This window comes from Heptranchias perlo, chromosome 33 (assembly GCF_035084215.1).
Source record: "Heptranchias perlo isolate sHepPer1 chromosome 33, sHepPer1.hap1, whole genome shotgun sequence".
Classification (NCBI taxonomy): domain Eukaryota; kingdom Metazoa; phylum Chordata; class Chondrichthyes; order Hexanchiformes; family Hexanchidae; genus Heptranchias; species Heptranchias perlo.
Window position 1 is genome coordinate 12,030,526 of NC_090357.1, and position 19,412 is coordinate 12,049,937.

At 38.2% G+C, this 19,412-nt stretch overlaps 1 protein-coding gene across 5 annotated transcripts in view; it reads left to right on the top strand.

The window, feature by feature from the left end:
* The window catches only part of LOC137301479 (uncharacterized), a 101,505-nt gene extending 87,676 nt beyond the window's left edge, over positions 1-13,829 (top strand). For 4 of the 5 annotated variants that reach the window (XM_067970989.1, XM_067970988.1, XM_067970991.1 and 1 more), the window contains exons 32-39: positions 2,095-2,234; positions 2,449-2,517; positions 2,708-2,804; positions 3,957-4,060; positions 7,427-7,514; positions 9,638-10,413; positions 11,885-12,011; positions 13,200-13,829. In XM_067970989.1, coding sequence (XP_067827090.1) covers positions 2,095-2,234; positions 2,449-2,517; positions 2,708-2,804; positions 3,957-4,060; positions 7,427-7,514; positions 9,638-10,413; positions 11,885-12,011; positions 13,200-13,412 — 1,614 coding nt within the window. In that variant the 3' untranslated portion in view covers positions 13,413-13,829. Of the gene's footprint in view, positions 1-2,094; positions 2,235-2,448; positions 2,518-2,707; positions 2,805-3,956; positions 4,061-7,426; positions 7,515-9,637; positions 10,414-11,884; positions 12,012-13,199 lie in introns of those variants that run through there. The other variant, XR_010958298.1, reaches the window with a different exon arrangement.
* The last annotated feature ends 5,583 nt before the right edge of the window (positions 13,830-19,412 follow it).

The following is a 19,412-nucleotide window of genomic DNA, read 5'->3' on the forward strand; positions in this document are numbered from 1 at the left end:
CGGCCATGCGTTCAGCTGCCTAGGCCCTAAGCTCTGGAATTCCTTCCCTAAACCTCTCTACCTCTCTCCTCTTTTAAGATGCTCCTTAAAACCTACCTCTTCACTGTCCTTATATCTCCTTATGTGGCCTGGTGTCAAATTTTATTTGATAACTCTCCTGCGAAGCGCCTTGTGATGTTTTACTATGTTAGAGGCGCTATATAAATGCAAGTTGTTCTTAGACAGAGCAGAACATACTAAGATAGCTATTGTATCTGTTGTGGGGGAAAATTAGTTTTGCAAGCAGGGAATATGGGGATTATCCTGTCACCATTTGCATTCTCTAATTCACTGTTTACGTGAGAGGGAGAGAAGCTGCAGATTTTCAGGTCAGCAATTAGGGAACCAGGACTGAAAGGGAGATCATAAGAGTTTAGGAGGCAGTAAGAGGATCAAGGGCATGCAACGTTGAAGCAGGAAAATTAATCTTATTTTTCCCTCCTTATTGAGAGCTTCAAAGGCCACAAACCAACTGCTCCCATGTTTTCACCAATGACAGTCTTGAAGCTACTGCTGGGAGGTATGTGACAGTGGCCCAGGGCACTCTGATTTTACCCCTATGTGACTTTACCATGTGGTAAGCACCTGGCCTTTGCTTTGCATTTCTCTCCAATGGTGAGGCAATTCAGCAGAGTGGCAGACTGCAGGTTCATTTCTGTATTTCATCACTTTGTGGCATCAGATAGCATATTACCAGCAGTTTAGAGATTAGTGTTTTTGATGGAAATTTTACTGGAAAATTGTGCACTTTTACTGGAGGAATAGCAGAAGATAGATTTTAAAATCACATCAGCAAATTGGCACCACAAGTCACTTTATAGTCCCATATTACCCCAACCCACCTGGTGCTATATATATATATTATCAGTCTACACTTCTTAATATTTTGAGAACTGAATAGATTTTTCATCTGTGCTCATTTTCTCAATATTCTAAAAAGATGTGAGACTGGGAATTGCAAACAACAATGAACAATGTGTTTGAGTCTTGGTGGGGATACGGTTTTCTTTTTTTATCGGAGATGATGTAGAAATTGTTCCTGCAGTCTTTAGAGGAATGGGCATACTCTTGAAGGGTAGGAAATCATTTTAAATTTTAATTGAGGTTCAAGGAAATATTTCAACTATAATAAAAACAGAAAATGCTGGAAATACTCAGCAAGTCAGGCAGCATCTGTGGAGAAAGAAACAGAGTTAAAGTTTCAGGTCGATGACCCTTCGTCAGAACTGGAAGAAGTTGAAGATTAAACAGTTTTTAAGCAATCGCTTTGCTGAACACCTCTGCTCGGTATGCAAGCGTGACCCTGACCCGCCAGTTGCTTGCGATTTTAATTCCCCGTCCCACTCCCACTCTGACCTCTGTCCTCGGCCTCTTATGCTGTTCCATTGAAGCTCAACGGAAGCTAGAGGAACAGCACCTCATGTTTTGATTAGGCATTTTACAACCTTCTGGACTCAACATTGATTTCAGTAACTTCAGATCATAACCACTGCTCCCATTTTTTCAAACAGCAAGTGCTGGTAATGGTTCTGATGTTGCCATTTACAACTCCTCTTGACCCATCTTTTGTTTCTTTACTTGTCCCATTACCACCCTCTTTGCCTTGCACCATCATCCTTTCTGTCATTTAATCACTCCTGCCCTCCACCCTATCAGAGACCTTTCCTTTTGTTCTTTCCTCCTCTCCCCTTCCTTCCCCCTTTCCCTGGCTCTGTACTTGCTTAAAAACTGTTTGGAACTGGAAGAAGTTGAAGATTAAAGATGCGACATGACTTGCTGAGTATTTCCAGCATTTTCTGTTTTAATTTCAGATTTCCAGCATCCGCAGCATTTTGCTTTTTATTTCAATTATAAGACTGGTGGAGTTCTGTAAAGTACAGGTTTTAGTTTTCTTAAAAATTCTGTAAACATGACTTAAAAGTGTATTAGTTTTTCCACTGTTTTAGAGAATATATGGTTGACTTACCAATGGAAGGTGGGTGTAAAGTGGGAAACGACACAGAATATAACAAAATAAGAAAGGTTTTTTTGCTTTCTAACACTTCTTTGTAATAGAAACTGAAGGATGAGCTCACACCAGCAAAGGTACAGCTGGAGGCTGAAAAAGAAAAAGTCCATGACAAAAGAAAATATCAGCCACAAGAACTCAGTGCACTACAAGAAGAACTTAAATCTCTGAAGAGTAATTTAGAAAGGTATGGCAGACTTGCATGTCTAATGTATTTCCTGAAGCCTCCCAGCACCCCTGATTGGAGAAATTTAGCTATAATTACTTTTACATCTAAAGTGTGGAGCAATGAAAATGTGAACCCTTTTTGATAACTTGTCAATTTTAATATCAGACCAAATCATTCCATACACACTGGTTATAATAGAAAATTTCAAATTAAATGTGAATTTTCTTTTCAGGAACAAGAAAACTATTCATGAAAATGATAATGAAATTCAGAAAATAAAACAAGAATTGCAGAAAGGAAGGTATTTAGCTGCTGCTTGCTGCATTATAATTGTTTTAAGCTTTTTAATATTGAAAGTTGAAGGAAAATGCTTAAATATATGTAGCAAAGCCATTCTTTTGAACATTAAAATATATGACACTGTTAATACTACACGCAATAGCTGCCAACCCTTTTGAGATTTTCTTCATCAGAGTGATTATTGCTTTCAGGGAAAAATGGGTCAGCGACAAGAAGAAATTGCAGAAAATTTGTATCAAGAGAAAGGAAAATTGCAGAGAGTCAGCAAGCAGACTGCTTTCTGCTGAGGTACTTATTACTGGGAAAGATTACATAAATGTCACTTTCGTAGATATTTGTGCGTAACTGGCAAAAACCTAGTCAGAATTGAGCAAAACTGAAACTAGAATTTTTTATAGTTTCAGTTATACTTACTTAGAGAATATGTTTTTTTTTAGATCATGTATTTATGAAGACTCTTGTACATTTATAATTTATTTGTTGTATGTTATGTTTGATTTTATTTGCAACTTTTAAAGTTTGCAGATTTAAAGAATGGTTGTGATGTTTGTCGTACTGACCTCAGATATACTGAACTATTTCATGTGGACTGCCCATTAGAGAGTTTTGTTTCTATGATAATCAGCATCCCTCATTCCCAAAATAAACTTAAATTATAGTTTTATTTTAAAAAAATTATTCTCTTCACCCATTCTCTCCAATTTTTCCCATCTCTGGTCTCTCAAGTCCACATAGTGTCTGCAGCTGAGGGCAAGCAACCTGCTCCCAGGTCTTCACCAATCCTGCTCAGAATAAACCACCAAGGTGCATGCAGGAGTGGCCTGAAAGGAAAGATGGCTGACTTTCATTTTGAGTTGTTCCATAGGAACATGGCTAAGACTGAGAATGCAGTGAGGCAAAGTATCAAACCTGCACCGTACCATTCCGTGGCTCACTTGTTAATCCAGCATGCTGCACTGTCAGATTGCTGTGCTGTTAAGTCACTACAACAGTGTATAAATCATTATATTTCTAAGAACACACAAAAACTTGGACTCACTTGTAACCCTGTACTCAACTTCCATGCCCCATAGCAGCTTAGCAGATACCTTTCAGGTCTAGAATGCATTGGGGAATTCTAGAGATCCTCAGTGCAGAAGTAAGTTTATGAAAGTGACATTATAAAGTCATATTGTGTCCTCAGAAGGCAGATGTCAAAATCACATTACTCTGTCCTTGTGTATTGATGCTGAGTACAGTATTTGATAATTCACTGCATTCTTGGTGGAAGATTCAGCAACATTGATGTGCAGGTTGTAATCTGGATAAATACTTTATGGAGTATACACTAATGGAAGAAGAATAAAACAATTTCTGATAGCTGTTACATATCTGGTATATTCTTTATGAATTAAAGGTGTTAAAATTTGCTTTTCGTTATTATTTTATTTCCCGCTATAGACTCAGATTCAAGAATGGAAGGAATACACAAGGTTGTATTTTCTCAATCGTCTGCATCAGGAGGCTGTTGAAAATGTGAAGTTTTACACTACACAGAAGGCTCGGTAAGTGTTCAATACAGATTGCACTGTTTGCACTGTTGCTGATGTGAAAAAAACATGCTAGGAGCATCAGAGAACGTAATAAGCAAAATGGTCATGCGCTGAATGCAAGGCATTACTTGGTTGTTGACTCATAGAACATTGCCCACTTAGTCTGGTTAATGCTGACTTTGGTAAAACAAACATAAGATTGAATCAAATCCTGATTCAACAGAAAGTAGAGACAGAATTTTTTTTTTTTTTAAATTGCTGAAATCCTGAATCTGGACTTGAATCGTGGAATGAGCTAGATGAGCTAAGCATACTTCGCAGACCTTTCATTTTTATGTAGCTTTCATCCTTTTACTGATGTCAAATTGATTAAGCAGAATAAAAGTGCAAAGCGAGAAAATGGCCTTCAACCCTTCAAGTCTGTTCTTTCCACAAGCCATGTACGATTTGCCCTATCATGGGCTCCACCCAACTTATTTAATTGCATAAGGGAAAGCTGTGAAATTTCTCACTCTTGATAATGATTATCAAGCTAAAGCCAGAGTTTTGTAGTGACCTTACAGTTGGCAACAAATAAGTTGGTATTGGGTGTAGACACCTAGTACTCTGCAAGCTGTTGTACAAAGGCAGATATCATGCAAAGGCAAACAATTGAAGAGGAGACTTTGAGTCTTTGGATGACAGCTGCTGGAAAGCATTACCTAAGGATTGGGTGTGTGAACACTTGCTTATATATCTGAGGTCTGATGTAGAGAAGCAAATAGTTTGCTGCTGAAGCTTTAATACTTCAGCTGGTAGAAGGACTGTTTGATGGAGTGCGGTACATGTCCATGGTATGGCCAGGAGGGTGAAGGCAATGCAGTCACACATTTTTTAGCAAATTGTGCTGTTCACCATGCTACTCTAGACAAGTTTTTAGTACCTGCTATTTGTCTAGCACCGGCTGAAACTTGTGGTCAAATACCTCATGACAACTAGTAACCACCTTCTATGGGAGAAAGGGGAGTGGAGTCAACATGGGTTTAAGAGTGCATATCTGGCACTGGACCATCATCCATATAGTATGTTTAATGCTGATTTTGAACTGAGTTCATCCTCTGGCAGACTCTGTAAACTGATACTTGAGGTCCCAGTACTACAGGGCACCGTTGATGATTAGCCAGCCAGTCTGACTTATTGATTAAACACTGTTCTGGATAACCCTGACAGACAATGTCAAAGTTCTTTGCCCCCAAATAAGTGGGGTGCAGTCTGAATCAGTCAAATAGAAATCCTGTGTAGATTTCTCTTAAATATAGCCATGGACTTTTGCTTGTGACAGACATCCAGCTAGCAGAAGAGGCTTTATTCTCACTTCCAAACGTTGTTCTCTTTCTCCAGTTTGTAGTAGTCTTGCCTTTTGCCTGTACATACAAGAAAAAGATTTTTTTAACATTGGAGAGGGGCAGTGAAATGCATGAGTTAGTGCTAGATACACTATTTTGTTTGAACGTGGATAAGATAGCTATCAGACCACATCTCGTTTGCTGAAAATTGCTTCCAGGTTTCACTTCTCCCAAAAAATTAAATGCTGGAGTTTTAGTCGTCACCTCGTGTTTTTTTCACATTGAAGTGTCCAGAGCTTAGCTTTTTACCAAGGTGGAGCCAAAGGTTTTATGTCAGTTTAAAGAATTGTTTCCACTATTAACAAAACCGTGGGTAAATTTATTGTAGAGGTTAGTTAGCAAACTGGGTAGTAGAGTGCAACTCCTGGTATAATGAGGGAAAGTCAGAGCCCATTATACTTCAGCAGTGGCCATCTTTTGAACCAAAATGTCGAAGGGATCCACTCAATGCCTCGAACAGCTTACATATTTTCACATAGCATTCTTGTCTTGTTCTGATAGCTCAGAATGCTGAGTAGTTTGAGTACTGTCAGGCATTAACAAGTAGGTTTTCAGAGTTCCACTGCTGGTTTCTGCCCTGTTTTGATATTGTCTACTCTTAATTCAAAGTTGCTTATTTTGATTTATTTGATTGAATTCTTTTTAGCATTGAAATCTCACTTTGCTGTGTTATTTATATTGTTTAATTCAAATCACTGTATAATTCATTTTTTATGCACAAAACAATTGAATTATTGGGAGCAGACTTTACTCCAATTTGTCTGGTGAGGTTGAACAAACAAAGAATGGGTAGGTTACGAACTGGAGGAATAGTCTTCTTTTGAGAGAAGTTTCACTTCCACACATAAAGCTCCTGCTTAGCCTACCTCTTGATTCTCTTTCTGACCCGTTGCTGCTTGGCACTGCTTTAGTGTGTATGTTACATTGCCCTTTTTGTGCTTGTGCCTTAATGCTGTTTCCTGTGGTTAAGAATTAGGGATGTGGTTCAGAAGAAGGTCTTGTATTAAAAAAAACAGGGAAAGATCCTTCATCAAAATAACAGTGCAATGACACGCATTTCCGAAAGGAGCAGTGTCCCGTGGTGATTATTCTCCTCATTCCAACTCCCTCCTATGGAGGTGGGGTTATCCGTATTCTTATCTGTATGTAGTGGTTGAATTTCTTTCACAGAATAAAGACCATGCTAATATAGCAAGTAACAACGTTCTAAGTGGGAATCGAATAAAGGTATTTTCACTTTGCCCAGACTTCTTACTGTGAAGCAGAAAATTATATTCAAGATATTTGTCCTGTATGGATATCAGCTAAAATGATGTAATAAATGAGCAAAATAGCCAATGAAAGGAATTCAGATTAGGAATTAACAATTATTCAAATATTATTTAAATACTTGAACATTTTTACATCGCATTCAGTACGATAGCCTTTAGAGGAGAAAGACTGACTAGATTCCACCCTTCTGACACAAGCTTTTTGTTATTTGTAACTGAACTTCTATAAAATAAGATCAGTAATATAATGCAATATAGTTTGTCTAAATATTTACAAAATATATTAAAGCAAGTACTTGAAATGGCCATGTACGCAGCACAAATTTTAGATAGATTTCTAGCATTTCAGCTTCCATTGTTATTCCAAAAAATTTGTGCAAAGAACGTATCTGAATGATGGTATTGTTATGTTTCTGTTCAACATTTGCTGCTTCTATGTTTTTTCACAAGCAGAACTGTGTACAGTTTAAAAGTGATTGACATACAGCACTGCTGTCACACCCCATAAGAATCGGACTGTTCTAAACTTGTGGACTTGGTTGCATAACCATTTGTTATCCAAGTTACCTCACTAAGAATAGGCCAATGCTTACGAGGTGCAAAAGTAATATTCTTTCCCTCATTTAAAATTAGAAATTAATGACTACTTTAACAGTTCTAAAGGAGATTGGTATACTTCATGCTTGTTTGATTGTAATATGCTTCTGATAACATCTTTGAAGGAATGTTAATTCTCTAGAAGTCATTGCCGCCTGTGACATGTGGGAAAAAAGAATGAAAGGAATTCAAGGACAAATCACTCAAATCAATGTGAGTTATTTTTATCAACATTCAAATTTGACATCCTTAGTATAGCCACAGCAGTGGAAAATTGCATGTTTTCCTCATTTTGTAATCCCAAAAAATTGTTGATTAATTCTTTAGTTTTGCTTTTTGCAAGGACCTCAATCAAGAATTCAGTTTCTTTGGTTTTATTTTTGCAGTTTTGATGAGAAAATGTGCTGTACTTCTGTTTCTTTTTCCAAAGCATAACCTTCAAAAAATATCAGAAAGCCTTTGCTGTGACACAGCAAGGGTGCATTTGTTTTAGTGGAAAACTTTAAGCTTGCCTACTTATCAATTAATATTTCAGATGGACCTGCTACAATATAGGTACGCTTAATCTTTGTAAATTTTCGAGTCTTTATTATTTCCAGTACTAAATTTGTCAGCTGTGAAAAATCAAGCTGTCGTCTGAAAGGATTTTCAAAAAGTACTTGGATTGATTTAATTGGTTCTCCGTTTTTATATTAGCAGCTGTTTGCTGACAGCTTACAGTTTAGTTGTTTTCATAGTAGGTTTTCATTGGACGTTTGGTTACTCATTTTCCTGCTTTTAATGTTCTATTCAGTTATAACTTGGTGCTGTTTTACAAATGTGAAATTTGCAAGTGTAATGGACAAAATATCACTAGATACAAATGTAATGCGTCTCTTTGCTGCACATGTTAAGTATAATAAAATCGTTCACACAACCAGAGTAGTTTGGGAGTGGTGGGATAAGCAAAAATAATTGAGTGGGACAGGCAGGTACATGGTCATATCACAAATCTGCAGATTAAAATTGTTCTACCTGTGATTCGTTCCTCTGTATAACTTTAGAGAAGACAGTAAAGTTTTGCATTCTATTAATTGTTCTAATTTTGTTTAAAGTGCATTAAGTATATGTGTTCTGAAAACTGAAAAAAAAATCTAGTACAGGAATGTTGAAGTTAATACTGTAGACTAGTTTCATTTCCTGTACCACTTTGGGAACAATTTTTGCTCTGCCACACATTAACACCAAGATTTGAAGAAAATTGTTCATAAGCACCGTAACTGTTTAATCACTAAACAGTTGGAAGCTCAGCACAAACCAGGGATTTCATTACCCAGTAAACCATCGGGGAATTAGCATAGAGCAGGGATATGTACCTTTACCAAGTAAACTATTGGGGACGAGGCACAGACCAGGGATTGATGCCTTCACCCAGTAAATCATTAGGGAATCGGGACAGATCAAGGATCATGCCTGCACTCACTCAGGACAACTTCTGTTGAATTTGAGAGTCTTGCTTTGTGGGGTGCATTTGGTGCCGTTTCTGATCCAGTGAAGTTTTGCAACTGTGAGCTGACAGTCGGTTAATTAAATATTGGAACATTTTATTGTAACATTTAAGATACCGAGTGCAACAATTTTTATCCATCTGATACAAGGCACCTGGAGTAAGAGGGAAGGTAAGGTCCTTTGCTTACAGCAAGGGCATGTCTCCTATAATTTCTGCCATGCTTATGTAACTTGAATTCCATTTGTTTGTGCATTTTGACTGCCACTTTGGACCCAAGCCCATTATTTCTATCTCCGTTTTTTTTTTCTCTACCTCCATTGTTTTTTCTATTGGGCCTTTCTCACCTGTCTTCCCCTGCCGCCCCCCCCCCCAATTACTGTCACTCAGTCATGCTACCTTTCATTTCTCCCTTCTTAAATACTTTGCCCCCCATTCCCTACCCCAGCCATGATTACTCTCCCGCTGCCATTCCAAGCTTGAATTTCCCCCTTAAATAAGACCATAACTAACCTATGTGTGTCTCTTCATATTCTCCAAAGGGCCCATTGAGGCACCCCTCATTTGCCTCCTTACAAGCACCTACTTCAACTGCCCAATCCTCCTCTCTTGCTAACCTTCATGCCTAGCTCACTTGCTGGGGGCTAACCGCCACCCTCCTTTCCACCCCACCCACCTCTACACCCGTTGACTTTTCTTAACAGATCAATCATCACCCCTTGCCCAAATTAAACCCCTACATAACTGTACAAGATACCCCTCCAAATATATTGGGAATAAAAATGTACCAAAAGATGTGCCCAGCATGCTGGATTTTATGAGAGTTTACTAATAATTATTTTTTGTTTAGGCTGCCTCATGGTCACAAGAGTCTGGATTATACAGTGATGGTGCGTCTTACACTAGCTCTTGTAATTTGATGCCATCTCAATACAAATCTGAACATCAAAATTATTCTGCAAATCAGCAAACACTTTCACCGCCTCTGGGTAAGAATGTTGCATTTGCTGGAAATTCTGATACCTTAGAAGGTGGCTGGTATCAACCAGCAACCAGGACTATTGGACTTGATGCAAAACCATCACTGGGAACAGAAAAAGATGTCTCCATGTCAGCTGCTTGGCCACCCAGTTACTCGAGACTACCAACTATGCAGCCTAGTTCAACCATTGATCAGTTGGATCATAGCCAGTCTGACCTTGAACTAGAATTTAAGATGTTTGCTGGTCAAAAAAGATCATTTCCTGATGCATCTCTTCAGCTTTCCAGCGGTGGTTTGGAAATGCCAGATCCCTCAACTGAAGCAAAACCATTCATAATCCCAGATATTTCTCTCTCTACATTACGGACATCACATGTTTCTGGGAATCTTCAAAACCATTTATTTGAGACTTCTGGTGCAACAGCTAAATCCTTTAACAAACACTTCAATCCTTTGCAGTCTGCACATGCAATTATAAAGAGCAATAAAGACGTCCAAACTTTACAGACCCAAAGGCCACTGAGTGGAACACCCACTGCCAGCAGGTCACAAACCAATGATAGGTTACCTTTACTCGCAGAACCAAGATCATCCTATCATACAGTAATGGAACAACTTTTCTTCAAATTCCCTACAACAAGCAAGTAAGTTTTTATTTTTTTATATAGGAAAAACATCTTTGCCTAATGTTGAATGGTGATCTTCCCCATGAGGGAAAGACTCCAATCTCCACTCAGGTTCAAACCCTGCATCTTCTGACTCAGGTGGGAATGGTACCACTAGGTCTTGATGGTGTAAACAATTGAGCTGCTGATGAGCGATGTTGTGGAGATGCCGGTGATGGACTGGGGTTGACAATTGTAAACAATTTTACAACACCAAGTTATAGTCCAGCAATTTTATTTTAAATTCACAAGCTTTCGGAGGCTTCCTCCTTCCTCAGGTGAACGTGAGCGATGTGACAGAGTTGTAACATGCAGGTTCACACCCACATTTCTGCATATATGAGTTCATGACTTCAGCCTTGTCTCCTCAGACGTAAGCTTATGGTCTTCCTAGTAGCTAGCTTGAAAGCAGCAATGGTGGTGATTTTCAGTTAGGGTACCTGTCAGCTACAGAGTGTGCATGGTTTGAGAAACAGAGAGTAGTAAAAACTTACTAATTATTTTGGAGGGACAAAACAAATTCTGCATCTTCTTACTTTTCCCTCCATGGCTGATAAAAGTCTGAAAACTGAGATGGTGAGACTTTGCACAGGAAGAGCTGAGTGCAAATGGACAGAAAGCTGGTGGAGCAGAGAGCATGATAGTGAAATTTGGTGGCATCTATGATCAACCTGGTTGTGGTGATTGATCTTCCTTTGGCCTCTTGTATCATCCTCCAACCAAGGGAGCAGGTCACCAACTTACTCTCTGTCAAATGTCACTTTGAAGCCAACTCTTCGGAGGTGTGGAAGGATGACTACCCTTTATTTCCTCCCCCCCTCCCCCCACCCCAGTGGGGAAGTGCTTTGCCTGTGTTCAGTGTCTGCCTACGTTGAGGATCATAGATAAAAAGCTACATTGCCACTCCGCAACACAGTGCCATTGTACCATCTGTGACAGCTTTAAAGGTAGAGAGAGAAAATATGTGCCTTAACTTCTGTTAGTTGTAGTTCTTCGTGTCAGGATGTCACTGAAGGTGGCTTATTTGCATCTTGTTTAAATACTAGTAATTTTAGTAATTGGAATAACGTGATTGAGGTTGCTATTAAATGGGTTGTTGTGTCATGAGAAAAAGTGGTGTAAAAAAAAATGAAATCACTGCTTGGTATAGTTTTCTCAAGTTTGTGCACTGCATATACATGAAGCATGTGAAAAAACAAAGGGAATATAATTCTACCAAGGAACTACTTGGTTTATTCTGTATGTGTTGAGGTTTAAAATGATTTCAAAATGCTTCAGTTAGCCTTGACCACAAAGTGTGAGTCACGTTGCAAACTATATACTTTTGGGGAGTACATTGTGGTTTTAGCAATTTTTTGTTGGTTAATAATATAGTGGCCTGTAATTTTTAAAACTAATATCTTGCAAGCCAGTAATCTGATTAGTTTTATCTTTTGTTTTTGTGTTACAGAGATGTATTTCATTCATTTATTAATAAAGTGAAAGAGGAAAATGGTGGTACTCTGTCAGGCCTATCTGTTGATGATCTGGTAAGGCGAGTCTCTCGCCATGTTGTTCAGGGCACTCACCTAGAAACGGTAAGTGCCATTTTCTCTGCAGTGGTCCTAATCACACCACAATACTGTTTTTATACTACAGACAGTGTCACCACACACCACATTGCACAATGGAACAAGCTGATACGAAGTACTACTTACAAAATGACCACCACCAAACATGAAGATGGAGTAACATAGTATTTCTTTTTTCCATTGATATTGAATTACTACTCCCTCCCTTTCTCTGTCACCTCATTACTTGGTCACTTGATTACGATACTGCTCTTGCTCTTGGTTTCTTTCTATGACCTGTCATTGATGCACATCCGCAGCCACACTCAACAACTGCCTCCTGACCTTTTCCATTACTACAGAACAGGTTGATTTTCCTCATATAGAGCAGAAGCAATATTAAAATCAACCTTTGTATAAGTAAGATGCCACACTGGGTGAGTGGACTTGATGAATTGTGAATATGTTTTGTAGTCAGGTCCGCTCATTGGCCCCAATGTCATATGACATTTAAACAATGTGTTACTCTCTGTATCATAAGTTTTTTCACATTTTCAGGGGAGTAATGTTAAAGTATTATTGACCCAATAATGTAGAATATGTTACAATGCAGAAAGTCTAAAATCAAAAGCAATTCACATCAGACAGTGTGGACAAATGTTGTGGCATCAAAAAATGAAATGACTGCTAGATTCCCTTTTAATAAAGATTACTTTGTCAGTCCAGTTATTACATATTACCTGTTGATTTTTTCTTTTGCTTGAGATTTACAACTGAAGTCTGTATCTTCCATATTTTTTGCTAACACACATGATGTGGCTGCCACATTGTGTTGTGTAGTTTTCTGTCACATGTTTTTTTAAAAACAAAATACATACGAAATTATAGTACATGACCAGGGTTGAAACATCATCCACCAACAGGGAGAGGGTAGTAACCTAAAAATTGGAAAATTTTACAGATATAACTCATTTGTAGTTGCAGTTTTTGTTACAGTCTTTACCACAAGTAACAGTCAAATTGGAGCTCCTGTTATGTTCCAGATTTACAAATTAAATACCTAAACATTTTATAGCACTTAATTGAAAGCCAACCATCAATTTGACCTGTAACTCTCAAATCAGAAATGGCAGCTGTCATGAATTTTTCAAGAAATCAATAAATTTTGTTTCCATTGTAAAATAAATTAACTTTTGCATTTTGTCTATCTTTCAGGCATATCCTTCTCCTTCAGAACCTTTTACATTTGTCCCCACAAGCTATGAAAACTCCTTCTACCCCAGCCTTACTGTTCTGCAGCCTGATCCATCACCAGCAACACCAGATAGGTTCAGTGGCCTCATGTCTGCTAGCGCAGATCCTTCAGGATTTGAGTCGTTACCTCTTGGAGACTTACTGGAACTGGAAGGCTGTTTTGATGGCTTTTAGAGTTGAAGAAACAAAATGCCGATTAAATTTGGACATAATATTCATCATAAGATTATATGTTTGCTGTTGGCCAACAAATGGCTGTTTTTAAAAATTTCTTATGCAACTAAAAAAAATCTGTTTCTACCATATCTGGGTTTTCCATTTATAGACACAGATAATGATAACATAATTGAGTGAAATTTGTATGTTGATCACCTGTAAAACATAATACTGATTCCTTTTGAACTACAATGCAAATGTAACTCAAGTATTTTAATAAAGTAATAAAATCTGTAATTTAAAAAAATGGAGTATCATCTTCCAGCAAACTATTTGGTCTGTGGTGTGGTATTGCTTTCTCGTGACCTGTTTGGTCTTTGGTAACCACCTGACTGTTTCCTCCAATTACATGCTTGAAAGTGGGAAAGTATTACTGAGTAAAAGTACAAAGCTTTTATTAATCTTTTTCTTACATTTCATTGAACTTTGCACATTATATTTACTCTTACCTTTTATTTCTGAATTGTTGCTCAGTCTAAATTTGGTTACCACGTTCATTTATCTGGTTGTTGCAGATCAGACTACAACAATGCATCTGGCTCTCATCAACTTTATTAAAGATTGGGCATTTTAGTTAGATTTGAGTTGTATGCCATATAAGTCTTGGATATCACATACTCTTGTTCATTTTAACATTACTTCCTGTGCCATGACTTTTGAGACATGCTTTTTTTGTCAACTGTTATAACGGCAAAATACTACATCAACCTTTACCTGTCATCCTGTATTTGAAGGCTGCCATTTTCTTTCCACCTGATTTTTGGCCTTCACTATAAGCTTCTTTAGCCTGCTTTCTGCCTCATAAAAGTTGAAAATATTTTCCATAATTTCACTACTTCGTGGATTCTTGCACAGGGTAAAGTGCTGAAAGGTGAATACCAAAAAAAGGTGTCATTAAAAAAAAAACTTGTTAAGTTCTTGATAATGCCTGGGGGAAAATTATTAAATTGATATTGAGAAAGCATGTAGTATTCCACAGGTGAAAATTAAATGAAAAGGAACTTATCTTCTATCTAAACCTGGTGTTCGTTTTGGAACCAAAGTTTAAGCTCTGCAAGTATCAGCAGAACACTATCAGAAGCAGTATGGCAAATTTGAATAATAAGTGTAATTTATTAAAACGATGAATTAAATGTCTACACAATCAACAAATTGATAAGTTCAAGTCATCTAATTTAGAAAGCATGGTCAAATTTGGCATGTGGAACAGGTTCTTGAACCAAGCAGCTGGGCTATATCCCAAGCATGCACACCTACAATACATAAGATTAATTGTTACATTGCATGATTTTATAGATCATTCACCTTGTAGACTGTTTTGTGGAAGTGCATAGTGACAATATTTGCTTATCCAGTGATTTTCAGTGTATGTGCTATACAGTGGTTTGCAACTTATACACTTATGCTTAAGATGGACATTTAGGTGGGATAATTGCAACGGTATCTGATGTGCTGCAGATTCAGCGGGAGTAAGGTTGGGGTAAGTTGAGATTCACGGCAACCTGGGTTTGCAAATATTTTGCTCAGCCACTTGGAAAACTCTGAATAGCTGGAATTCCTATCTTTTCATCATTTTTGCAGCTGACTGCTTGAAAAGTGTGATCATCAATTCAGATACTGAGTTTTGTGACTGGCAGGCGAGCAAATCCCTGCACCACAAAAATGACAGGAGGAAACCTGTGAGCAGCCATTTCGATTGGTTGGTTAAAACAACCAGAAACAAGTCAATTGTGTGATAAAGATTTATGGACAAAAACTACTTAATTGTGTACTTGCTGGCGTGTGTGAGATATCATGCACTGCAGTGGTTATGTAGCATTTGCACCATTTTTGTGTGGGATAAACTGACCACTTTGAAGTCACTGTACCTGCAAAGTCTGTGAATGTTGGAAATCTGAAAGTTACAGGCAATACACAGCAGGTCCAACAGCTCCAAAGGGACTTAACCCAAAACATAAATTATCTTTTTTCACAAGTATATTTTGTTCTACCACCCTACATAGTGGAGGTAGATCCGGTGATATAGTTAGTAGTCAAAATAGAGTGACTAGGGTTTTCTGTTCAACCCAGAGCTCGATATCAGGCAGCTTCGTAAGGAGTGAGGGCTCATGCATGGGAGTGGGCTGAGACACAATCTGAAATAAATGGCAGGAAGAGTAATCAATGGTATCCTGGTTTTCTTTATTTTTTTAATTTAAGTACCATCAAAAATTTATATTCTAATGTATCCGCTGTCTACTAACTGAGTCAAACAGCACCAAATTAGCAAGTCCCGCTCCTGTCTTCACATTGCCCCTATTGATGGGAATTTCTGGGGGTTTTTGTGTGTTGTATTGTCTGCATTTCCAACTTATGCCTCAGACTCTGTATAACTCTCACCTCCCAGACCTGAAGATAATTCTGACAGTAAGGATGCAGGCATGTGCCAAAGATATGAGGTGTAGCCAAATCTGCTGTGGTTCAGGAATACTTTTAGGCCCAAAGAAGCTACGGGTTGTTACAAACCTTTAATTTTGTCCATTTGATACAAAATATACCAGTAAACTAAGTAATGAATTCACTATTAACATATTAAAAAATGTTACTATATCTGACAATGGTGCACAGTCCTGCAAAACAGGAGTTCAAGCAAGGTACAGGAGAGGTGAGAAAACAACAGCAATAATTGTTGCACAAACCAAATAAATTTCAATGACTAATATTTCTCTCTCTAGCCCAAAAATTTCCTAAGTGTAGATACTCGGGCGAACCAGAGTGTCACTGATACCCCATTTCTGTCAAATCACCTATCGCCTCAGCTAAGATGACTTTCCGTCCCGGGATTGTGATCTCACATGTACGGATTGTGCCAGCAATTCTTAGATAATAAGAATGTTACAGAGGTAGGGCTATCCCAGATTCATAGGCATATTGTTTTAATAGACTACTTTCAGTGTCATGAATACTGGGAGACCCCCAATGCTATTGTGCCTTTTTCTTTTCTGCAGCCTGAGAATATTCAAAAATCCCACATTCAGCTGTGCTATGAAGAAAGAAAGAAAAATATAAGGAAAAAAGAGAAAAATGGACAAGAGAAAAGAAAGAAGAATATGTTGCTACCATAAGACCATCCCTGTGCTTGTGTGACCGGCAACTTTTAACCACTATTATGTTTTTGGCACAAAGTGGTATCTCAGCTCTGCAGCTCATGATTGAAAACCTCATATGGAAGATTTTTTCAATGTTGGCTGCTTTGTTAAAGTAATGCATTAAGTAGATTCTGTCAATCCAGACCAGACAGGCTTGTGGGCAAGAGAGCTGATAAAAATTGGAGCTTGTGATGAAGGATAAGACAGAACCACTTATCTCAATCATTTTGATCCATTCATGAGTTTATGTGGTGAGAATTTACTGATTGAAATATTTTAAACACTTCTTTTCAAAATTACACATAATTTAGTTTTTTGCAATGTTTATTAAACTTTTACTTTGGGGAAATAAATTTATTTCAAGTAGAAAAACAAAGCAGAACTGTTAAAAGCATTTATTTGAAGAAAAAAAAATCAATAGTTGAAAATTTCCTGATTTAAATGGCCATTGCATCACCCTCTTTTTTTATATCGGAATTAATTGCTGATTTTGAGAGGCTGGACATTAAAGAGATGTGGGGATGATTTCTTAATCCAAAATTGGCTGCCAGCTAAATAGCATAATTAACATTCAAACCAACTTTGTATGCAGTTTCCTTTGTGAAATTTGAACAAGTTTTATATCATTTCCTACTTTGCTGGCCGAGGTGACTCCCATGTACAAACCCAAATGGCTTTCAAATGAAGTAATGAACTTTAGGCTGTTCCTCAACATGGCTAGACAGTCAAAACTGTGTTATTAGACAAAGAGAGTTCTTATGTGGAGCTCATCACATCTAAGTTGTGGGTTCTTTGCTGAACATAATACAATGGGCTAGCGCTAAGGTTAGTTATAACCAGAAAAGGTGAGGTTTTGCTCTAACTTGTGGCCATTTCTAATGTAGCATACTGATATGGAACAAATTATTCTCATAAAATAGCTGGAGAAAGAACACATTTGACTCAATTGAAAATGTAGCATTCCTACTCGAAGCTGTTTAATAAATACAGACAAGGAAAGTGGAAGTGATCTATTAAATGGTTCGGTCTTTAATTAAAAAGGCTGAGAGGTGTTTTTGTTCCAAAGTATATTCCGAACAGATCTGTTCAAGATGGACGGGTTGCACCTCAACAGAGCTGGAACCAATGTTTTTGAGGGGAGGTTAACTAGTGCTGTGGGGAAGGGTTTAAACTAATTTGGCAGGGGGATGGGCACCAGGACAAAACATTAGAGAAGAGAAACAAGGTGTACAGAGGACTGGGAGGAACAAGTAGCACTGGGGTAAAAAATAGTTCAGAAATGGGTGGGATCAGATGGGGCAAATGCAAGGCAGCCTAAGATGAGATTGGAGTGCATGTGCATAAATGAACGTAGCGTGGTAAAGAAGGTTGGTGAGCTGCAGGCTCAAGTGGCCACGTGGGACTATGATATAGTGGCAATAACAGACCTGGCTCAAAGAAGGGGCAGATTGGGTACTTAATATTCCTGGCTACAAGCCATTCAAGAAAGAAAGGGGGGTGGGTGGTGGTGTCAGTTTTGATCAAAGAAACCTATAGCACTGGAAAGGGTTGATGTCATTGAGGGATTAAAGACACAATCTATTTGGTAAGAATTCAGGAACAATAGAGCAGCTATTCGCTACTGGGTGTATATTATAGGTCACCAAATAGTGAGAAAGAGATAGAAGAGAACAGAAAGATGCAAGAACTATAGAGTAGTGGGGGGAGGGGGTTCTGATCTCGGGAGCTGGCGTGGCAGTGGCCCAGGCACTCCAGCTCCTCCCGGCCCCACAAAAATAAACACAAACTTAGCTGCTGGCTCCCCTTCGGCTGGAGCGCCAGCTGATAATGGGCAGAGCATACACAGCGCCGCTCCGCCTAGTCCTATCCTAAAATGGCAAACAGGGTCCTCTGTAAACCAGGGGAAGATCGAGGTGGGAACAGAGTGGTAAGTCGTTCCCCGCTATTTTCAGACCCCACCGCCCGTTTCTGCTGGACAGGAGGCCTCAATCACTCGTGCCTTCTGATGTCATTACTTAGGTGAAAAAATGACTCTTCGAGCTTTTAGAACTCTGAGAGCTGAGTTGGTGACTCTGCCTCCCGGTGTGGAATTGGGAAAGTCCCAGGTTCAATCTGAAAATTGGGGAACAACATTTTTTTTTGGAATTAATCAAGATGTCTCTACATTTGTAACATAAAAAAATGTTGTTCTCCAAATTGATGTGCCTTATACACAACTAGTGACAAAATAATTCTCCTCCAATGTATGTTTTGTACTAATAGTTGGATTTGAGAATGTGCATCTCTGAATTTAATTCTAAAACTTTGTGATTTATATTACTGCATTAAGGAAAGTTTTCTTGTAAATGGTGTGACTTTAATGCTGCAAAATATGGCACTGGTGATGTGGTGTTGGCTGTAGGTCAGAATTATAGACACTGACATTATGTCTGTGATCTTTAATCTAAACCAACTTCACATGGCTTGTCTATAATTAAAAGGAAATCGTGCATTTGATTAATTTCACTGTCTCCAAAAAACCTGTGTCAAAAACGAAGACAAGTCAACTGGCTCGCATGTGAATGTGTGGTTTTCCTGTCTGAATATTATTTTCTTAAATGTCAAAGGCTGCAGTAAATTTTGCAATTCTCATCACGAATATTCTACTTAAAATTTAGCTGATGACAAACATGTTTTTTTAATATGCTCCTATCTAGATCTGATAAATGAGCTGCTACAACTGTGTAATCCTAGTTGTGAATATTTGCCCATCGTGTGGCTATTGAACCGCATAACACAAACCCATCGAGGCAAGAAATATTTACGAAAATGACCTATGTGTTCCAAATGA